A 16,610-nucleotide genomic window follows, 5' to 3' on the forward strand; every position below is an offset into this window, starting at 1 on the left:
TATTGGATACAAATTATTTTCTTAGGGATACCTTTTAGCATTAAATGAAGCATCAGGTTGTTGTATTGTAACTATTGTAGCAATTCTTTCTTTATTCATATTTATATGCGTGTGTGTTTTTTAAATTGCTTTGTGTATTTACGTAATAATTTTATACTGTCTGGTCTTTCTTGGCTAGGTCTTCTCTGTAAAACCAGATTCATACATCAATGGGACAAACAAACAAACAAAAACAAAAAAACATAAGAACAGACTACCGGTCAAAAGTTTTGGGTCAGTACAATTTTTTTTTTAAGAAATTAATTGTTTTATTTAGTAAGGATGCATTAAATTGATCAAAAGTGACAGTAAAGACATTCATAATGTTACAAAAGATTTCTATTTCAAACAAATACTCTTCATTGTTAATTATTTCAACAAGTAAATAAAAATACAAATAAAGCAGGGCAATTTTTTTTCAATATTAATAATCCCAATAAATGTTTCTTGAGCACCAAGTCAGCATATTAAAATGATTTCTGCAGTGATTTCTGATTGGGTGCTGAAAATTGAGCTTTGCCATCACTAGGGGTGGGCGATATGACCAAAATCTTACACCACAATATGAGAAATTGTATTTCACTGTAGCAATATATATCACAATATAGTTATGTTTTAAATAAGAAATGCTACATACACTGTATAAAGTAATCAAATGTATAAAAACACTGCATATTCATCACTGTGCAAATTAAATGTATATTTCTTATTAAAGTAACAAAAGTGATTTAGTCAAGAGCAGTGAGAGATTTTCTCTTTTGTTGTTTGATTAACATGAATGACAGACAGCAGGAATATTAGGCTGCTGTCACTTTAAGAGCTACCCGGATCCAATATACTGTTACACACGTTTTCTTTCTCAGCTAAGACTTAAATTTAAGAGGATACTTGCAAAGATGGGCATTTTGACACATACAAGTGTGTGCATTTAACTGTTCAAGGCCTATAAATTGGCAAAAATAACTCCCGCGCTGTACGAGCAGTCTTCACATGTGTGCCTCTCTGAAAGGAGTTTTCTTTTGTTACTGATTGCTTTTCAACAGCTTAAAAATCACTTGTTTTTGAACCACAATGCTTAAAAACACAGTTTTCGTGACTACATAGCAGACGATAGTCCAAAATCTCATTAATCGGTTAACAAAATCGGTTAATCGTGTCTACCGGTATATTGCCCACCCCATCATCACAGGAATACATTACTTCTTAAATACATCAAATAATTAAAAGTTCATTTTAATTGTAATAATATATCCCAATATTACTGTTTTTCTGTATTTTTGATCAAATAAATGCAGCCTTGATGAGCATAAGAGACCTTCTTCAACAACATTAAAAATCTTACTCTCAAAGTTCTTGGAATGATAAACATTATTATTATTACTTTTAAAAGTTTCTGTTTCTTTACAGTATTTAGTTTTGGCATAAATCATGACTCGAGGTTTATGCATTTCTTATATATTTTTATACTGTAAGACTTTACAATAAAATACCACAAAATAGACCCCATGCACTACACTTCAAACAATATCAGTGTATTACAATGTGTTATACAGATACATAAAACATGACAATGTCAAAAATACTTACCTCTCAACTAAAGTTTTCAACAAAAGCAGAACAATGTTCAAGGCTCATTTTATAACCAAATACTGCTCACACACAGTCGCTTCACATGCAGTGGACCTAACACTCTTCTTCTATCCAGGAAACCTTACAGCTAAAGAGTCCTGGGTGTTTACTGCATTGAGTGTGTGCACACATTTAAAGTGACCTTTAACAGAACCGAGATATTTTTCCCTCTTTTGCTCCTTCCTTTTTATTAAAGTTGTGAATTGGACCATGCCGGGTGTCTCCATGGCCGAAATTTGACAGCATCTATTACGGGGAAGGAGGTGTCCTCAGGGAATTACAGGAGCCTTGGCTCCCGCCGGCCGTGCTCTGACCAACCCACTGCCAGAGAGAAAAATCAGGGTTAGCTGAGGAGAACTCAAATCAGATCAGATGCAGAAAATCATATTTAAAGCGCACACGTAATACACATCGTGGGAGGAAACCAAATTGAATTCCGTGACACTGAAGGGCCCAAGTGCTGCAATGTCATTATGAGTGTACTGCCACAATGGCCCTCTTAGCGCCCGAATGGCTCGTTTTTGCCTTCGAATCAATTGCGGCTGTGCCACGGCTGCAAAAGTCAGCTGAAATCTTCACGAAACCCTCTCACCGTCCTCAGATTTCCCTAAAATGTCTTTGATTTGCTTGACGTAATGCTGACCTCCGTCTTCTAAAATGAGATTTGTTTATGCGAGTTGTGCTGCGGCTATAGAGGTTTTGGCTTCCCGTTTGTTTAATGTTATGGCGGCTCCGGGAGCATAACATGGTTGAGGAGAACAGGGATTGTGAATTATTGAAGATGTGTAGTCTGTGCTCCTGAGAGGTCAAAGATTTCAAGACAAGATTTCAGAGCAGTAATGTGTGAAAAGCTTTAAAAAAAAAAAAAAAAGGAAAGATGATGAAAATGAGTGTTAACCTAAAAGAGACTTTATGGGATTCCTCAAAGGGATTGGAGGTAAACATAAACAAGCCATTACACTGGAATTTTCTGACCAAATCTTATCACCTGAAATAACTTTTCACTAGCTTTTATGGTTTGTTTCCTCAGCAAACTTTCATAGGTTTGGTTGACTCCAATAACTTCTGCAATGCTGTTTTGCATGATGTAATAAAGGCAGAATATGATGAGAAATAGAATCTTATGTAAACATACTGAAACTTTCAGAACACTTTCTTCCCAATCCTAAAAATAAAACAAAAACATCTGAATTTAAGCAGCAAAATTACTTATTCAAAAATCTCTGATGTCAGGAAGCCAAATGCAGTAGAGTTTGTTATTATAGTGCATAACTACACCTATTTGCTGTTAGACACTTGCCACACCAAGAGTCACAGTGAGACAATGAGGAGGACGTAGGATACTACTGTTCCTAAACACCATAAGACTAAAATAAGACTAGATATTCTGTATATAAATAAGAATATAAATAAGACTAAGATGTGTGTATTTTATGAGAACTATAAAAAGAATGTACATAAAAATAGTGTATGATCCAAACAAGCAATAAACTAAATAATAAAAGACAAAAATTATATAAAAACCTAATAAATACATAAAAATACTATTATAAAAAAGTAAAGAAAAAATTAAATTTAAATAAAATATTTTTTTTATGAAAAATTATCAAAACAAAACAATATAAAATGGGAGGTAAATCAAAAGTAATATCAAAGTATGTGATGTCTGTGTGTATTTTCCACAACTTTGAAAACAATGTATATTGAAAATAGAGTATAATACACATAAGTAATAAACTAAATAAAAAAACACAAAAATAATAAAATATACAAAATACATAAAATATTATATTAAAAATAAATGTAAATGTCTAAAATTGATAATAAAAGCAAATAAAAATAAACAAATAATAATAAAAAAAAGTATAGCAAATAAATCCAAAAATAAAATAAGATCATATAAAATGGGAGTTAAAGCAAATGTAATAGCACCAACAGGCATTTACAGCATAGAAGGGATTGAAATGTCATTCTAACTATATAATCTTTCCCATTGCTATGCACGAGGACATTTTAACATATTGTGGGCTTCTTCAGCTTTTTCCCAAAAGATGGCATTGTGCCTTTTAGCTTGCAAAATGGATATGTCTATTAACATTTGAATATGCCTTTTATTATTTATATGATCTGGAAGAATAAAGCCCTGGATCCAAGAGTAAATTTAAAAGGTTGATTCAGAAGACCTCAAAACATCAGCAAATGTAATTAACAGGCTGTTAGTGAATCTAGGTCGCCAAACACTTCTCAGAAAACAAATCATTCTGTTGAAATTGAAATAAAGTGCTAATGGTAAGCTCAACATTACCTCTACAAGCAGATGCCAGCGGGCGATGGGTTTGCGTGGGTACGTGAGCATCTCATTCCAGTGATCGCGTCCCAAACTCTGAGCTCGGTTTCCCACATGACACACGCCAATAACCTCATTGTGACCTACGCTGTGAATGAGAACAGCATATCCAAGTTTAAAATGTGACAGCTGAACCATGACACCCCACAAACAATGCCTCTTTTCCAACTTTAAAGTGAAAAATATGATGATTTTTACTAGATATTTTTATATACCTTTCACTCTATGCATCACAAGGACACTAGGTCTCTCTGTTGCCATCCGTTCTCTATTCATTTGTTTGTGCAGCAGCGATGAGACACCGAAATGCTGCGGTTCGTACTTCTCAAACAGGACAGTGATCTAAATCTGATATGAATCTCTGGCTGCATTGGGAATATACAGCTCAGGCTGTTCCTCAGATCACCCACCAGCACTAAGAATAAACTTCTATAGTCTCTGAGTACTGTGCTTGGCAAAAATCAAAAGCATATTTAATTTAAATGAGTCTTTTTCAGTTCAAATTCGACAGTGAACACTCACTAGCTCCCTCCACGCTGCTAGCTGTACGTTTGGATTAGCTCTGCTAAAACTGAAGGGCTAACAATAGTGTAGCGACTTTGAAAAGACAGGCTTACCTAACAAGACCAAGCTGATATATGCTGCTTTGGATGCTTGCTGCTTGCATATGTTGGTCTTGTCAACAGGCTAGTACAAGATAGCCTACTAATAAAAGGCAACTAGCTATATTAAAGCTCAATTCAAGGCATTTTTTAAAGGTGTAATACACTGTGCATTAACAATGAATCAGTAATTTTCTGAATCTCTTCATGTAAATGAATCATTTGAACAAATCAGTTTGCGACATATTCAAATGTGTTTGATCATTTCTTCAGATGTAAATGTGACAATGATATAATACTATGATGTGAGTAATGTCGCTAGTTTAAAGTTAAAAGCTACTAAGACACATTAGTTTCTTACCGGTCATAGTCCATTACTGCTATTAAAAGACTTATTTGGTCGATGTTCTCAGGTGGAACATCAAAAACAATGGCTTCATTGTAGACAGGATTGAGAGTGTTCCTTTTCGTTGATGTTTTCCTTTTCTTCAGTCTCCGGCCGTCACACATTAGAGAAACCTTTACATAAGGATCTTAAAGACAGAAAAGGCACATAAATAGCCATTTAGAACCGAATTAAAAATGGCTTTACATTTTTTTCCCAGCTGAATATGAAATTATGGAGGGCCAAATTACTCAAAATGAAATATGTTAAAATATATAAATAAATCATTAAATTCATAATTAACTACATAAATGTTTGTTTCTTTGTTATTTAATTATTTATTATAATTATTTATTAGTATATCATTTTCATTTACAGTTGTCTTCATGTAAATAAATAAATCACAAGTATGGATTCCATTGTTAGTGCATGAGTGTGAATGAATAAACAAACAAATAAATTGATTAATTAATAAATGAATGAATGAATACATGAATGAATTTATGCATTTATTTATTTATGTATTAAATGATTTATTTTTATATAATCAACATTTAATGATTTATTTTAGAGAAATTTGGCCCTCCATATGAAATGGGGTTCAAACAGGATGCAGAAAAATCTATCTAGAATTTGAATTTAGAAAAGTGAATAAAAATGGACTGATATGTATAAAGATTTGTGCAAATATCTATCTATCAAAAACTGTTAATAATAAAATAAATATTTAGAAAATATAAAAAAACTAAATATTTTTACATTGTAAAAAGATAAAATAAATAGCAATACAATTATTTTATTTATATATTGTTTATTTCTATAATTGTTTTTATAATTTACATAATAATAATTATACAATTTTATATATTTCATTTATAGAATTTGTATTCATTTTATATACACACACAAATACATACGCAAACACACATTATAATTATTTCATAATAAATATATAAAAAAGCTAATATTTTGTTTACAAAATAGTTACTTTTGTTATTTATTTATTATTTTTATTTAAATATTTATTTTATTTTGATGCACCAAGTTGGAAAAGCACTTCTGTAAATGTTCTTAAAGGGGTCATATGATGCGATTTCAAGTTTTCCTTTCTCTTTGGAGTGTTACAAGATGTTTGTGCATAGCTAAGATCCCTCAAGTTGCAAAGACAAAAATCTCAAACCCAAAGAGATATTCTTTATAAAAGTTAAGACTCTGCTACACCCCCCTCAAATGGCTCATTCAAACCGACCCCCACATGTCTACGTCACGATGTGGAAATATTTGGTAATGCCGCTCAAATGTTCACGCAAAGAAAGAGAGCATGGTTTCAGTAACCGCAGTAGTGTTGATGCAGCCATGACAGGGAGACGCTGTGTGTTTCTATGAGAAAGCAAAAGCACTTTATTTGGCCTTCCGAAAGTAGATGCAATTAGGAATCATAGTTTAAGATTATTTACAACACAACAGCACAACCCAAATGTTTGAATTTGTGCTACGCATTTTATGCACGACCGTTTTGTGAAGCTAGGACAGTACAAGGCTGTCTATCCACAAAGGCTATTTCTAAAAAAAAAAGGGTCAATTACGACTTTGCTATGACAATCTGGCGCTTCTGAATCAGCGACTGTAAGTATGTTTTGTTATTAGTTCAAGTATTTGAGTTTTGCGCTTAACTCGTCGTGTGTGTGTGTGTGTGAGGGTAACAGGGTCACATCACAGCGGAGTGTACAGCCCGTCAGAAATTGTCTTAATTGCAGCTTGTGTACTGCAAATACATACGAGCATCATCACTGTGTCTGTCACACGACTCTGTTCCCCTCTCGGGCTTGAACTGATAAAACTAACTTGAAAACTGAAGCTCGCAATTATAGCAAGGGAGTTTCTGACGCCTGCTTGTGGTGTTCGCCAATCACAATGCACTGGGTCAGTTGGCCAATCAGAGCAGACTGCACTTGTCGGAAGGAGGGGTTTTGTAGAAAACGACGCGTTTGAGAGAGGCGGGGCATAGAGGACCTACAATAATGTACAGTATTTGAAAAATTATGTGTTTTTTGAACATTAAAGCATGTCAACATATTCTGTTACACCAAATACACAAAATAATGATCTTTAAAATAGCATCATATGACCCCTTTAAATGCTCTTCTTTTCAACCTGCTCTGACTGTTACTCCAGTGCAACTTCCTGTGTGTTACTTGTAGTTAGATGAACTACAAAAGATATTCTGGATTTTGCCCAACCCCACATAACTACTTGTGTATGTAAAATCTCCTGCCACATTCTCAAGTGTTTGGTTGATTAAATCAATGCTCTTTTAGAGAGCCCAGGGCGCCCTATGTTTTAACATGTCATGATGACACCAAAAAATCATTACTGCTGAGACAATAAGTCATTTAGAGGTGAGGACGATGGGGAGCCTACCAGACGCTCCTGTGATGTCCATGGCTTTAAGATTTCTGGCTTTAATTATCGTTATTGTCAGTCGGCCGGCAGTTGGCAAGTAACAAAGAGAAAACATCAGATCTCCCAGATCCACATTATCCTAGAAGAGACACAGCGAAACAGAAACAGGAGACATTAACTTAAAGAATCGTATCATAAAAGCTGATTTAGTGCAAATTAAACAACATTTACCAAGCCTTCCCTGAACTTCTATTCATTACAACGGTCTATTTAGGTCTATTCCTTCAATCCATAGCAGTATGCAGTATCATATAAAGAAACACTTTCCTGGATGCAACTTGTACAGAATGCTTAATTGTTGTTGGTGTTTGCTCAAAATGTTCATTTAAAGTGTTAAACCCCAAAATTGTATATTTATATTTAGGAGTTTCTTCATTCAGAAAGCTGAAAGGGACACATCGCTTTATGAATGTGTCACACTGTAATTCAAGTTTGGCAAAGACACTGCTATTGAAGAATAGTTCAGTGCCAATCATATTTGACCCCACAGCAAACACTGCAACTCATTACACATACAACAACAGCCTGTTCATATTTAAAGGTTAGAAAGAGGGTAGAAAACAGTCATGTACAGTTAAATTACACCTGTTTTTGGTGCAAGAAATACTATAAATTGATATCAAAGGGAAAACAGCATACAATACAGTTTCAGAAATAAAACATTATTATGGTTGTCTGACATATCATAAGCACTCAATACAGACTAATGGGAACAGAGAAGTGTTTCACCTCAAGGGAATCCTGTTTTTGCACTTTGCTATCCACTCTTAACAGCGAGCAGAAACCTGCTGTCTAATTATCACTTCTGAAAATAGACGCAATCTGCACTTTTTTTTTTTAAATTAGAGACGTTCGTATAACAAACTAAAAATGCAATCCATAATTAACATCTCATCATAATGAGCCTCAATGTATTGGGAGCTAACAAAGCATAAACTATCGCTTTAGTGGTGATGTTGTCACACACACACCACTCAAATTTATGATAATGACTGTTTATTTGAATACGACAGAAGTATAACAGCACTAACTAGCTGATGGCACCAGAAGAACGCACACATTTCAAGTCTTTCACAAGCTGATGTACTGCTGTATATGACTGTGATTTTTTTTTATGCTGCTGAAAGAAGTCTCTTATGCTTACCAAGGCGGTATTTATTTGATAAAAAATACAGTAATATTCTGAAATATTATTACCATCTAAAATAAGTTTTCTATTTTAATAAACGTCATAATGTAATTTATTCCTGTGATGCAAAACGGACTTTTCAGCATCATTATTGCAGTCTTCAGTGTCACATGATCCTTCAGAAATCATTCTAACATGCTGATTTGCAGCTCAATTATTAATAATAGTTCTAAATAATATCAGTGTTGAAAACAGTTTTTGCTGTTTATTACTATTTTTATTTTTTTGTGTGAAAATAATGATACATTTTTAGGATTATTTAAATAGAAAGTTCAAAAGAACAGCATTTATTTGAAATATAAAACTTTTGTAACATTATAGATGTATTTACTGTCACTTCTTGGTTACTTTAATGTATACTTGCTGAATAAAAGTACTAATTAATTTTTCTTTGTACTTTTTGTAAACATTGTTGAGTAGTAGTGTATCACTGTTTTCACAAAAATATTAAGCAGCAAAAACGGTTTACAACATTGATAATAATCAGGTAAAAATGCAGCTTTGCCACCACAGGAATAAATACATTTTAAAAAGTTATTTTAAATTGTAAAAATATTTTATAATAAAATTGGTTTACTGTATTTTTGATCAAATAAATGAAGCCTTGATGAGCAAAAACAAAAAACAAAACTTTATTCCGAACTTTTGGCCAGCAGTATATATGTGTGTATTTTTTTTTTTTTTTTTTTTAATATTATACATTTTGCGTGGTCAATGGAAAAAGATGGACTAAACTAACAGACTATGCTAACCAGCTTAACTAACTGCTTGGACAATCCCTCTGAAGCAAACCAGGGTTAAATGCATCACCCTAGAGCACAATCGTGATATAACCAATGTGATCTAGGTGACTATGTAGTTTGTGGGTCACCAGCGGTCAACTGTTATGCACACATGCAGCTCTGTGGTTCATCTCAGTGTGTTAATGCAATGACAAAACCGAATGGAAGAGAAGACGACAGCCATACATTAGTAATGAATCAAAGTGTGTGCTGAACCCAAATGGGCCTTTAATGCATGGCAGCCAAGCACTGGCCGATCCCACAGCTGCCAGAACTTTCACGTGCTGTCAATTATTAACTGATCTATGTTAATGGACACGATCTGCACTGGGATCAGAGTGGTGTGTAGTGTTGCTGAGAGCATGTTAGAACTTTTATCATTACTTAGCCTCCAATATCTTTCTTCCCCCCCACGGATATAATATCTCTCTTCAAACGCTCCACCATCATCCCCGTCCCAAAGAAACCCAAAATTACTTAATGACTACAGACATGTGGTACATGTGGGTGAGTAGTTTTTTTTAATAGACTTTTATTATAGGCAAGGATGCATTAAATTGATCAAAACTTTCTAATAATCAAAGAATCCTAGAAAAATGTATCACTTTTCCACTAAAGATTAAGCAGAACAACTGTTTTCAACATTCATTACAATTAGAAATATTTCTATCATATTCATTATAATTAGAAATGTTTCTTTCATATTAAAATTATTTCTGAAAAAAATCATCTGAGACTGAAGACTGAAAATTCAGCTTTGCATCACAGGAATAAATGACATTTTAAAATATTTTCAAATAGAAAAAAAGTTATTTGGAATGTTAACAATATTTCCCATTACTGTTTTTACTGTATCATATAAATGCAGCCTTGGTGAGTATAACTTTTTCAAAATGTTTCTTTTTTTGCAATTATTTTTTCAAAAACATGAAAAATCTTAGCAACCCCAAACTTTTGAAAGGTAGAGTTTATAAATTTAAAAAAACATTTTAAGATTTTAAGAACTGTCTTCAGAGAATATATCTTTGAAAATAAGGAAATAAATGTGCCAAAGTAATTAAAAATAGCAAATAAAGAGTGTCACGTGACGTGCTCATGAACCTAGTCGCACTTGAGTAGAGCTCTGTACGTTTGACCCCTTTTTGCTGATATTTTTTGTTTATTTTAAGTTTTATTCATTAATAATACTTTCCGTGATGGCATACAATCGGAAACAGCAGGAGTTGTCTCCGTCGGCTTCTCCGATTAAGAAAAAATCCAAGCTACCAAACTCAAGTGATATGATGGACAAGATGGCGAACACTGTTACACACTTTGAGGACATTCTAAGAACCGAGTTGACGGCGATGCGAAACGAGTTCGCTTCTCACATGTCAGTTGTTCAGTCGCTACCCTAAACTGGATCTTCTTACAGGGGAGATGAGAGAACAAAAGAAAGTTGTCGCAGATCACGATAGGCACGTTCCCGCGCTCGAGCAACAGGTTGTGGATTTACAGGATCGCAATAGGCGCAGCAATCTGCATCTGGTTGGATTGCCTGAATGTTCCGAAAAGGACGACCCTATGGGCTTTTTGAAAAGATTGCTACCGACGTGGCTCCCGTCTCTGGCGGGCAAAGAGATTGAAGTGGAGAGAGCGCATCGCGTGTACACAAGGGTCTCCTCAGATCGCGCTAAACCACGGGTTTTCATCTTTAAACTGCTGCGGTACACAGACAGGGAGCTCATTCTGCGGGCCACCAGACTTCATGCCCCGGTGAAAACATCTGACGGAGCAACGCGGCCTTTCTTTCCAGATTTTTCTCTGGTCACCGCAAAAAGAAGAAATGCATTTGCGCCAATTAGGAAGGAAATGAGAGAAGCTGGCATCCAGAATTTTCTTCCTTATCCTGCAACGCTGAAGGTCATTCTCAATCAAGGTGAACCTAAAATGCTATACTGCCAAGAAGAAGCAAGAGTTTTTCTCAGATCCCTTTCATCCACCAACTCTCAGTGAGCTTCAGGTGAACATTTGCTGTCTAATCGGAGAAGAGATGCTCTAAATGGTTAGGTGACCGTGTCTTTCACTGTTCACTTTAATGTTCACTTCTTAATTCATAGTTACTAGAAGCTTTCATTGTGCATACAGTATCACTTACAGATTATGATGTTATTTTATTTGTTTTATTCCTTCTCTTTCTTTCTTTTATTTATTTTTTATTTATTTATTTTTTAATGGCGATACTACCTAGTCAATATGTGACTATGGGGCCAAATGCTGGTGCTACAGTAATGTGCAGGTTTTTGTTGACGCCACGGACCATATTAAGGGGTGCTGGCAGATCAAGGTTTGTTCTTGGTTTGATCTGCCATAGTTCATGGGAATCTGTTTATGTTTTTTGAATGGTAACGGGGAGGATGGGGGGTGGTTTAATAGCAGACTCAACTGGTTTTATTTTCAAACTTGTATTTTGTCTTATTATGCAGTAATTCTGTTTGATACCTATGACAGAATCTGAATGAGCTTTATTGGCCAAGTATGTTTACACATACAAGGAATTTGTTGTAGTGACAGAAGCTCCACAGTGCAACAGAAAGACAGCAACAGGATAGGACACAGATAATGAAAGAATAATATACAAATATCCAAATAGGCAATGTACAAAGCAGCAAAAACACAATATATTATATAGCCAACTATGTATGTACAGGTCAAGTATGTGCAAATTAGAAATTATAAAATAAAAATAAAATAAGAGAGTATGGTGAATGGATAATGTATTATATTTGTATTCCTGTGTCTGGTCGTTCTGGTGCTCAGAGCTCTGTAACGTCGACCAGATGGTAACAGTTCAAAGAGGGGGTGTGCTGGATGTGAGGGCTCCAGAGTGATTTTACCAGCCCTTTTGCTCACTCTGGATAAGTACAGCTCTTGGAGAGTGGGGAGGGTTGTACCAATGATTCGCTCAGCAGTCCGGACTACTCTTCTGAGATCAGATTTGGTAGCTGAGCTGAACCAGACAGTTATTGAAGTGCAGAGGATGGATTCAATGATGGCGGAGTAGAACTGTTTCAGCAGCTCCTGTGGCAGGTTGAACTTCCTCAGCTGGCGAAGAAAGTACAACCTCTGCTGGGCCTTTCTGACAATGGAGTCTATGTGAATATCCCACTTCAGGTCCTGGGAGATGGTGGTGCCCAGGAATCTGAATGACTCCACTGCAGTCACAGTGCTGTTCATGATGGTGAGTGGGGGGAGTGCAGGGGAGTTTCTCCTGAAGTCCACAATCATCTCCACAGTTTTGAGCGTGTTAAGCTCCAGGTTGTTAAGACTGCACCAGACAGCCAACTCCTTAACCTCCTGTCTGTAAGCAGACTCGTCACCATCCTGGATGAGGCCGATCAGTGTGGTGTCGTGGGGCTTGACAGAGGGGTCTTTAGATGTGCAGTCATTGGTGTAGAGGGAAAAGAGCAGTGGGGAGAGTACGCAGCCTTGAGGAGCTCCAGTGCTGATGGTACGAGTTCTGGATGTGAATTTACCAAGCTTTACTAGCTGCTGTCTGTCTGTCAGGAAGCTGTTGATCCACTGACAGACAGAGGTGGGGACGGAGAGCTGGGTTAGTTTATTCTGAAGGGTTTCCGTGATGGTGTTAAAAGCGGAGCTGAAGTCCACAAACAGGATCCTCACACAAGTCCCTGGTCTGTCCAGATGCTTCAGGATGAAGTGCAGTCCCATGTTGACAGCATCATCCACAGACCTGTTTGCTCTGTAGGCAAACTGCAGGGGGTCCAGTAAGGGACCAGTGATGTCCTTCAGATAAGCCAAAACCAATCTTTCAAATGATTTCATGGCTACAGACGTTAGGGCCACATGTCTGTAGTCATTAAGTCCAGTAATTTTGGGTTTCTTTGGGACGGGGATGATGGTGGAGCGTTTGAAGATATGAGGGGACTTCACACAGCTCCAGTGATCTGTTGAAGATCTGTGTGAAGATGGGGGCCAGCTGGTCAGCACAGATTTTCAGACAGGCTAGTGACACACCATCTGGGCCTGGTGCTTTCCTTCTTTTGTTCTTCCTGAAGACCTGGCACACATCTTCTTCGCTGATTTGAATTGTAGGTGTGGGGGAGAGGAGGGTTGCTGGAGGTGTTAATGGTTGTGTGGAGAGGTGTTCAGGGCGGGTGTGGGGTGATTTTTCAAAACGACAATAAAACTCGTTCAAGTCGTCTGCCAGGTGTTGATTCTCCAGAGTGCTGGGGGATGGTGTCTTGTAACTGGTGATAGCCTTCATTCCTTTCCACACTGAAGCAGGATCCCTGGAAGATAAATTTTTTCCTTAGCTTGTCAGAACATTTCCTCTTTGCCACGCTGATCTCCTTTTCCAGTGTGTATTTGGCCTGTTTGTACAAGACTTTATCCCCCTTTCTGTAAGCATCTTCTTTAGCCTGACAGAGCTGTCCTGAGTTTTGCAGTGAACCATGGTTTGTCATTGTTGTAGATTAGATGAGTCCTGTTAGGAATGCACATATCCTCACAGAAACTGATATAAGATGTTACAGTCTCTGTGAGCTCGTCCAGATCGATGGCAGCGGCTTCAAAAACAGACCAATCAGTGAGAGAGAAACAGGTTTTTAGATCCCGCTCGGTTTCATTAGTCCAACTTTCAACAGATCTTAATACAGGCTTTGCAGATTTAAGTTTCTGACTGTAGGTCGGAATAAGATGAACCAAACAGTGATCAGAGAGTCCTAAAGCTGCTCGTGGAACTGAGTGAAATGTGTTCTTTATCTCTGTGTAACAGTGGTCCAATATATTACTTTCTCTGGTGGGACATGTGATGTGCTGTCTGTATTTTGGCAGTTCACGGGAGAGATTTGCTTTATTAAAGTCCCCGAGAATGATTAAAACAGAGTCTGGGTGTTGTTGCTCACTCTCTGTGATCAGATCAGCGAGTTTCTGTAAAGCTGTGCTCACGTGCGCTTGCGGTGGAATGTAGACACTCACGAGAATGAACGAGCAGAACTCCCGCGGTGAATAGAACAGCTTGCAGTTAATGAAGAGCGTTTCTAGATCTGAACAGCACATCTTCTTTAACACAGTTACATCTGTACACCACCTCTCATTGATGTAAAAGTACATCCCGCCGCCACGCGATTTCCCCGTTGATTCCGTGTCCCGATCTGCTCTGATCAGCTGGTAATTAGGCAGATGTAGTACGCTGTCTGGTATGTCGCCATTTAGCCAGGTTTCCGTGAAACACAGAGCAGCAGAGTTAGAAAAATCTTTGTTTGTCCGGGAGAGCAGAAGGAGTTCATCCGTTTTGTTGGGTAGAGAGCAGAGATTCGCCAGATGGATGCAAGGCAACGCCGTTCGAAATCCGCACTGACGAAGCTTCACGAGCACGCCCGCTCGCTTTCCCCCGCCTGCGCCTCCTGAAGCGTTTGACCAGAGCTACGGCTCCGCCAACTACAATGTCCAGAAAAAGTCAGAAAAATCAAAATCCGGTAAAAGATTTTGTGGTGCATAGGGTTTACTTGACTCCAATGAAACGTTTTTATACAAATCTGTCGTTTAAGCTCTGTTCCCAAGGAGTTTTAGGTAGGGAGTGCCCCTCTCTCTCACAGGACCTATCATATTTGTTGGGTACTGAGATATGTTTGACTCCTCTTGTGGGACTTCACCTTGTCTGTCCAACAAAGATGTTTACTGTTAGCTGCTCTCACAGAAGCAAAAAACTGCTAGTCAACTGATGGAATCCTCCTCACACAAATGGACAGACGAACCTGGACTGTGTATCTTTTGGACATCATCTTGATGGAACTCTCAACTGTATACATGGATCTAGTGTGAAGGCTGTGGATTTGTGGCATTCGGCTTTCGATGTTGTCATCTTTTCTAAAATCTTTGTAAAAATTGTTTTATTGTTATTTATTCATCTATTAATATTAATTAATTTTTATTATTATTGTTTATTTTATTTTGCTTATTTATTTGTTTTATTATATTTTGGGGGTCTGCTGGGGGGTGGGGTTGATTCTGGATTTGTACAGCTGCTTTTTGTTTTGGGCTACTGTTCCCGGAAAAAATTATTTAAAAAAAACAACAAAAAAACTTCTAACTATCTATCTATAAAACAATCTAGTTCTGTAGTATTTTACATATAAAATAAAAACAAAAGTCAATGTGCCAGTGGGGTAAGAAAAATAAACTAATTAATTCAAGAAAAAATATCTGAAAACAAGTATTATCACAGATGCAAATTCAATTATGACCCTAGTTAAAAAAATAAATAAAAAAAAAACCTTTGCCATAATTTATTTAAAATACATTTATTCCATACTAAGTATACTTCCATTAACTATAAGTCCATTAACATATTTACTGACATATCACTTCAGACTTCCTGATATAATATTACAATTAAACTTTATTTGGAGTATTCTTTATTGCACAATGCACATTTCTTAATATTATGCCTAAAATGTGTTTTAATGTCACTATTGATGAGGAGTGATCTCTGTATAATATCAGTCTTTAAATGCAAGATATTTAAATACCTGAAATATACTTTCAATAGTTTCATCATCAAATATACTTTATTATAATTTAGTTGGGCTTCAGCACTACTTCCGCACAATTTAAATACACCAGTTTAGTATATTAAAAAGTACAATTACAGGGTATTTTTATTAAGTAGATAAATATGTAAATGTATTTGTAGTACACTAAGCAGAAAACTAAATTTGGCCTCTACCTAAACACATGAGACTTGACAGAGTCTACCTCAAAGGCTTGAAACTTAGACTTCATCTTGGATTCTTCTTGAAAAACTGGAGATTTGTTTTAAAGGATGCTAAAACAAGAAAATGGCTGATTTAGTGAATAATGTGTGTGCCTACCAGTCATGGACTTCTTGTCTGTCTCGAAGCGACTTTGGGCATTGTAAAGGAAACTGCATGAGTGGTCAGCACACCTCATTGGGCTTCTAAGGCTTCCTGACACATCTAATCATCTGTGATTGTGTGTATTTGAGGAGCTCAGAGGGCCTGTTAAGATAGATAAGTCCCATCCTGAGCAGTTCAGAGCCCTCGGGCTTCTCGCACAGTGGGAGGCTCCATCTATTACGGTGAAGCAGAAAGGTCAAAGAAGCAAGCAGCAGAGATAGGCTCATTATCTGGCCAGGTCGCAGCGCTGCGTC

The 16,610-nt window shown here is 36.6% G+C and overlaps 1 protein-coding gene across 1 annotated transcript in view; it reads right to left on the minus strand.

The window, feature by feature from the left end:
- Nucleotides 1–296: 296 nt before the first annotated feature.
- Nucleotides 297–16,610, minus strand: part of LOC306866379 (synaptotagmin-9-like) — a 34,705-nt gene continuing 18,391 nt past the window's right edge. The window contains exons 4-7 of the mRNA XM_079411557.1: nt 7,424–7,544; nt 4,979–5,150; nt 3,974–4,103; nt 297–1,989 (exon numbers count right to left, since the gene is read on the minus strand). Of these exons, the coding sequence (XP_079267683.1) occupies nt 1,918–1,989; nt 3,974–4,103; nt 4,979–5,150; nt 7,424–7,544 (495 nt within the window). The 3' untranslated portion in view covers nt 297–1,917. The remainder of the gene's footprint in view (nt 1,990–3,973; nt 4,104–4,978; nt 5,151–7,423; nt 7,545–16,610) is intronic.

The sequence above is a fragment of the Barbus barbus genome (genome assembly GCF_936440315.1).
Source record: "Barbus barbus genome assembly, chromosome: 48".
Taxonomy (NCBI): Eukaryota; Metazoa; Chordata; class Actinopteri; order Cypriniformes; family Cyprinidae; genus Barbus; species Barbus barbus.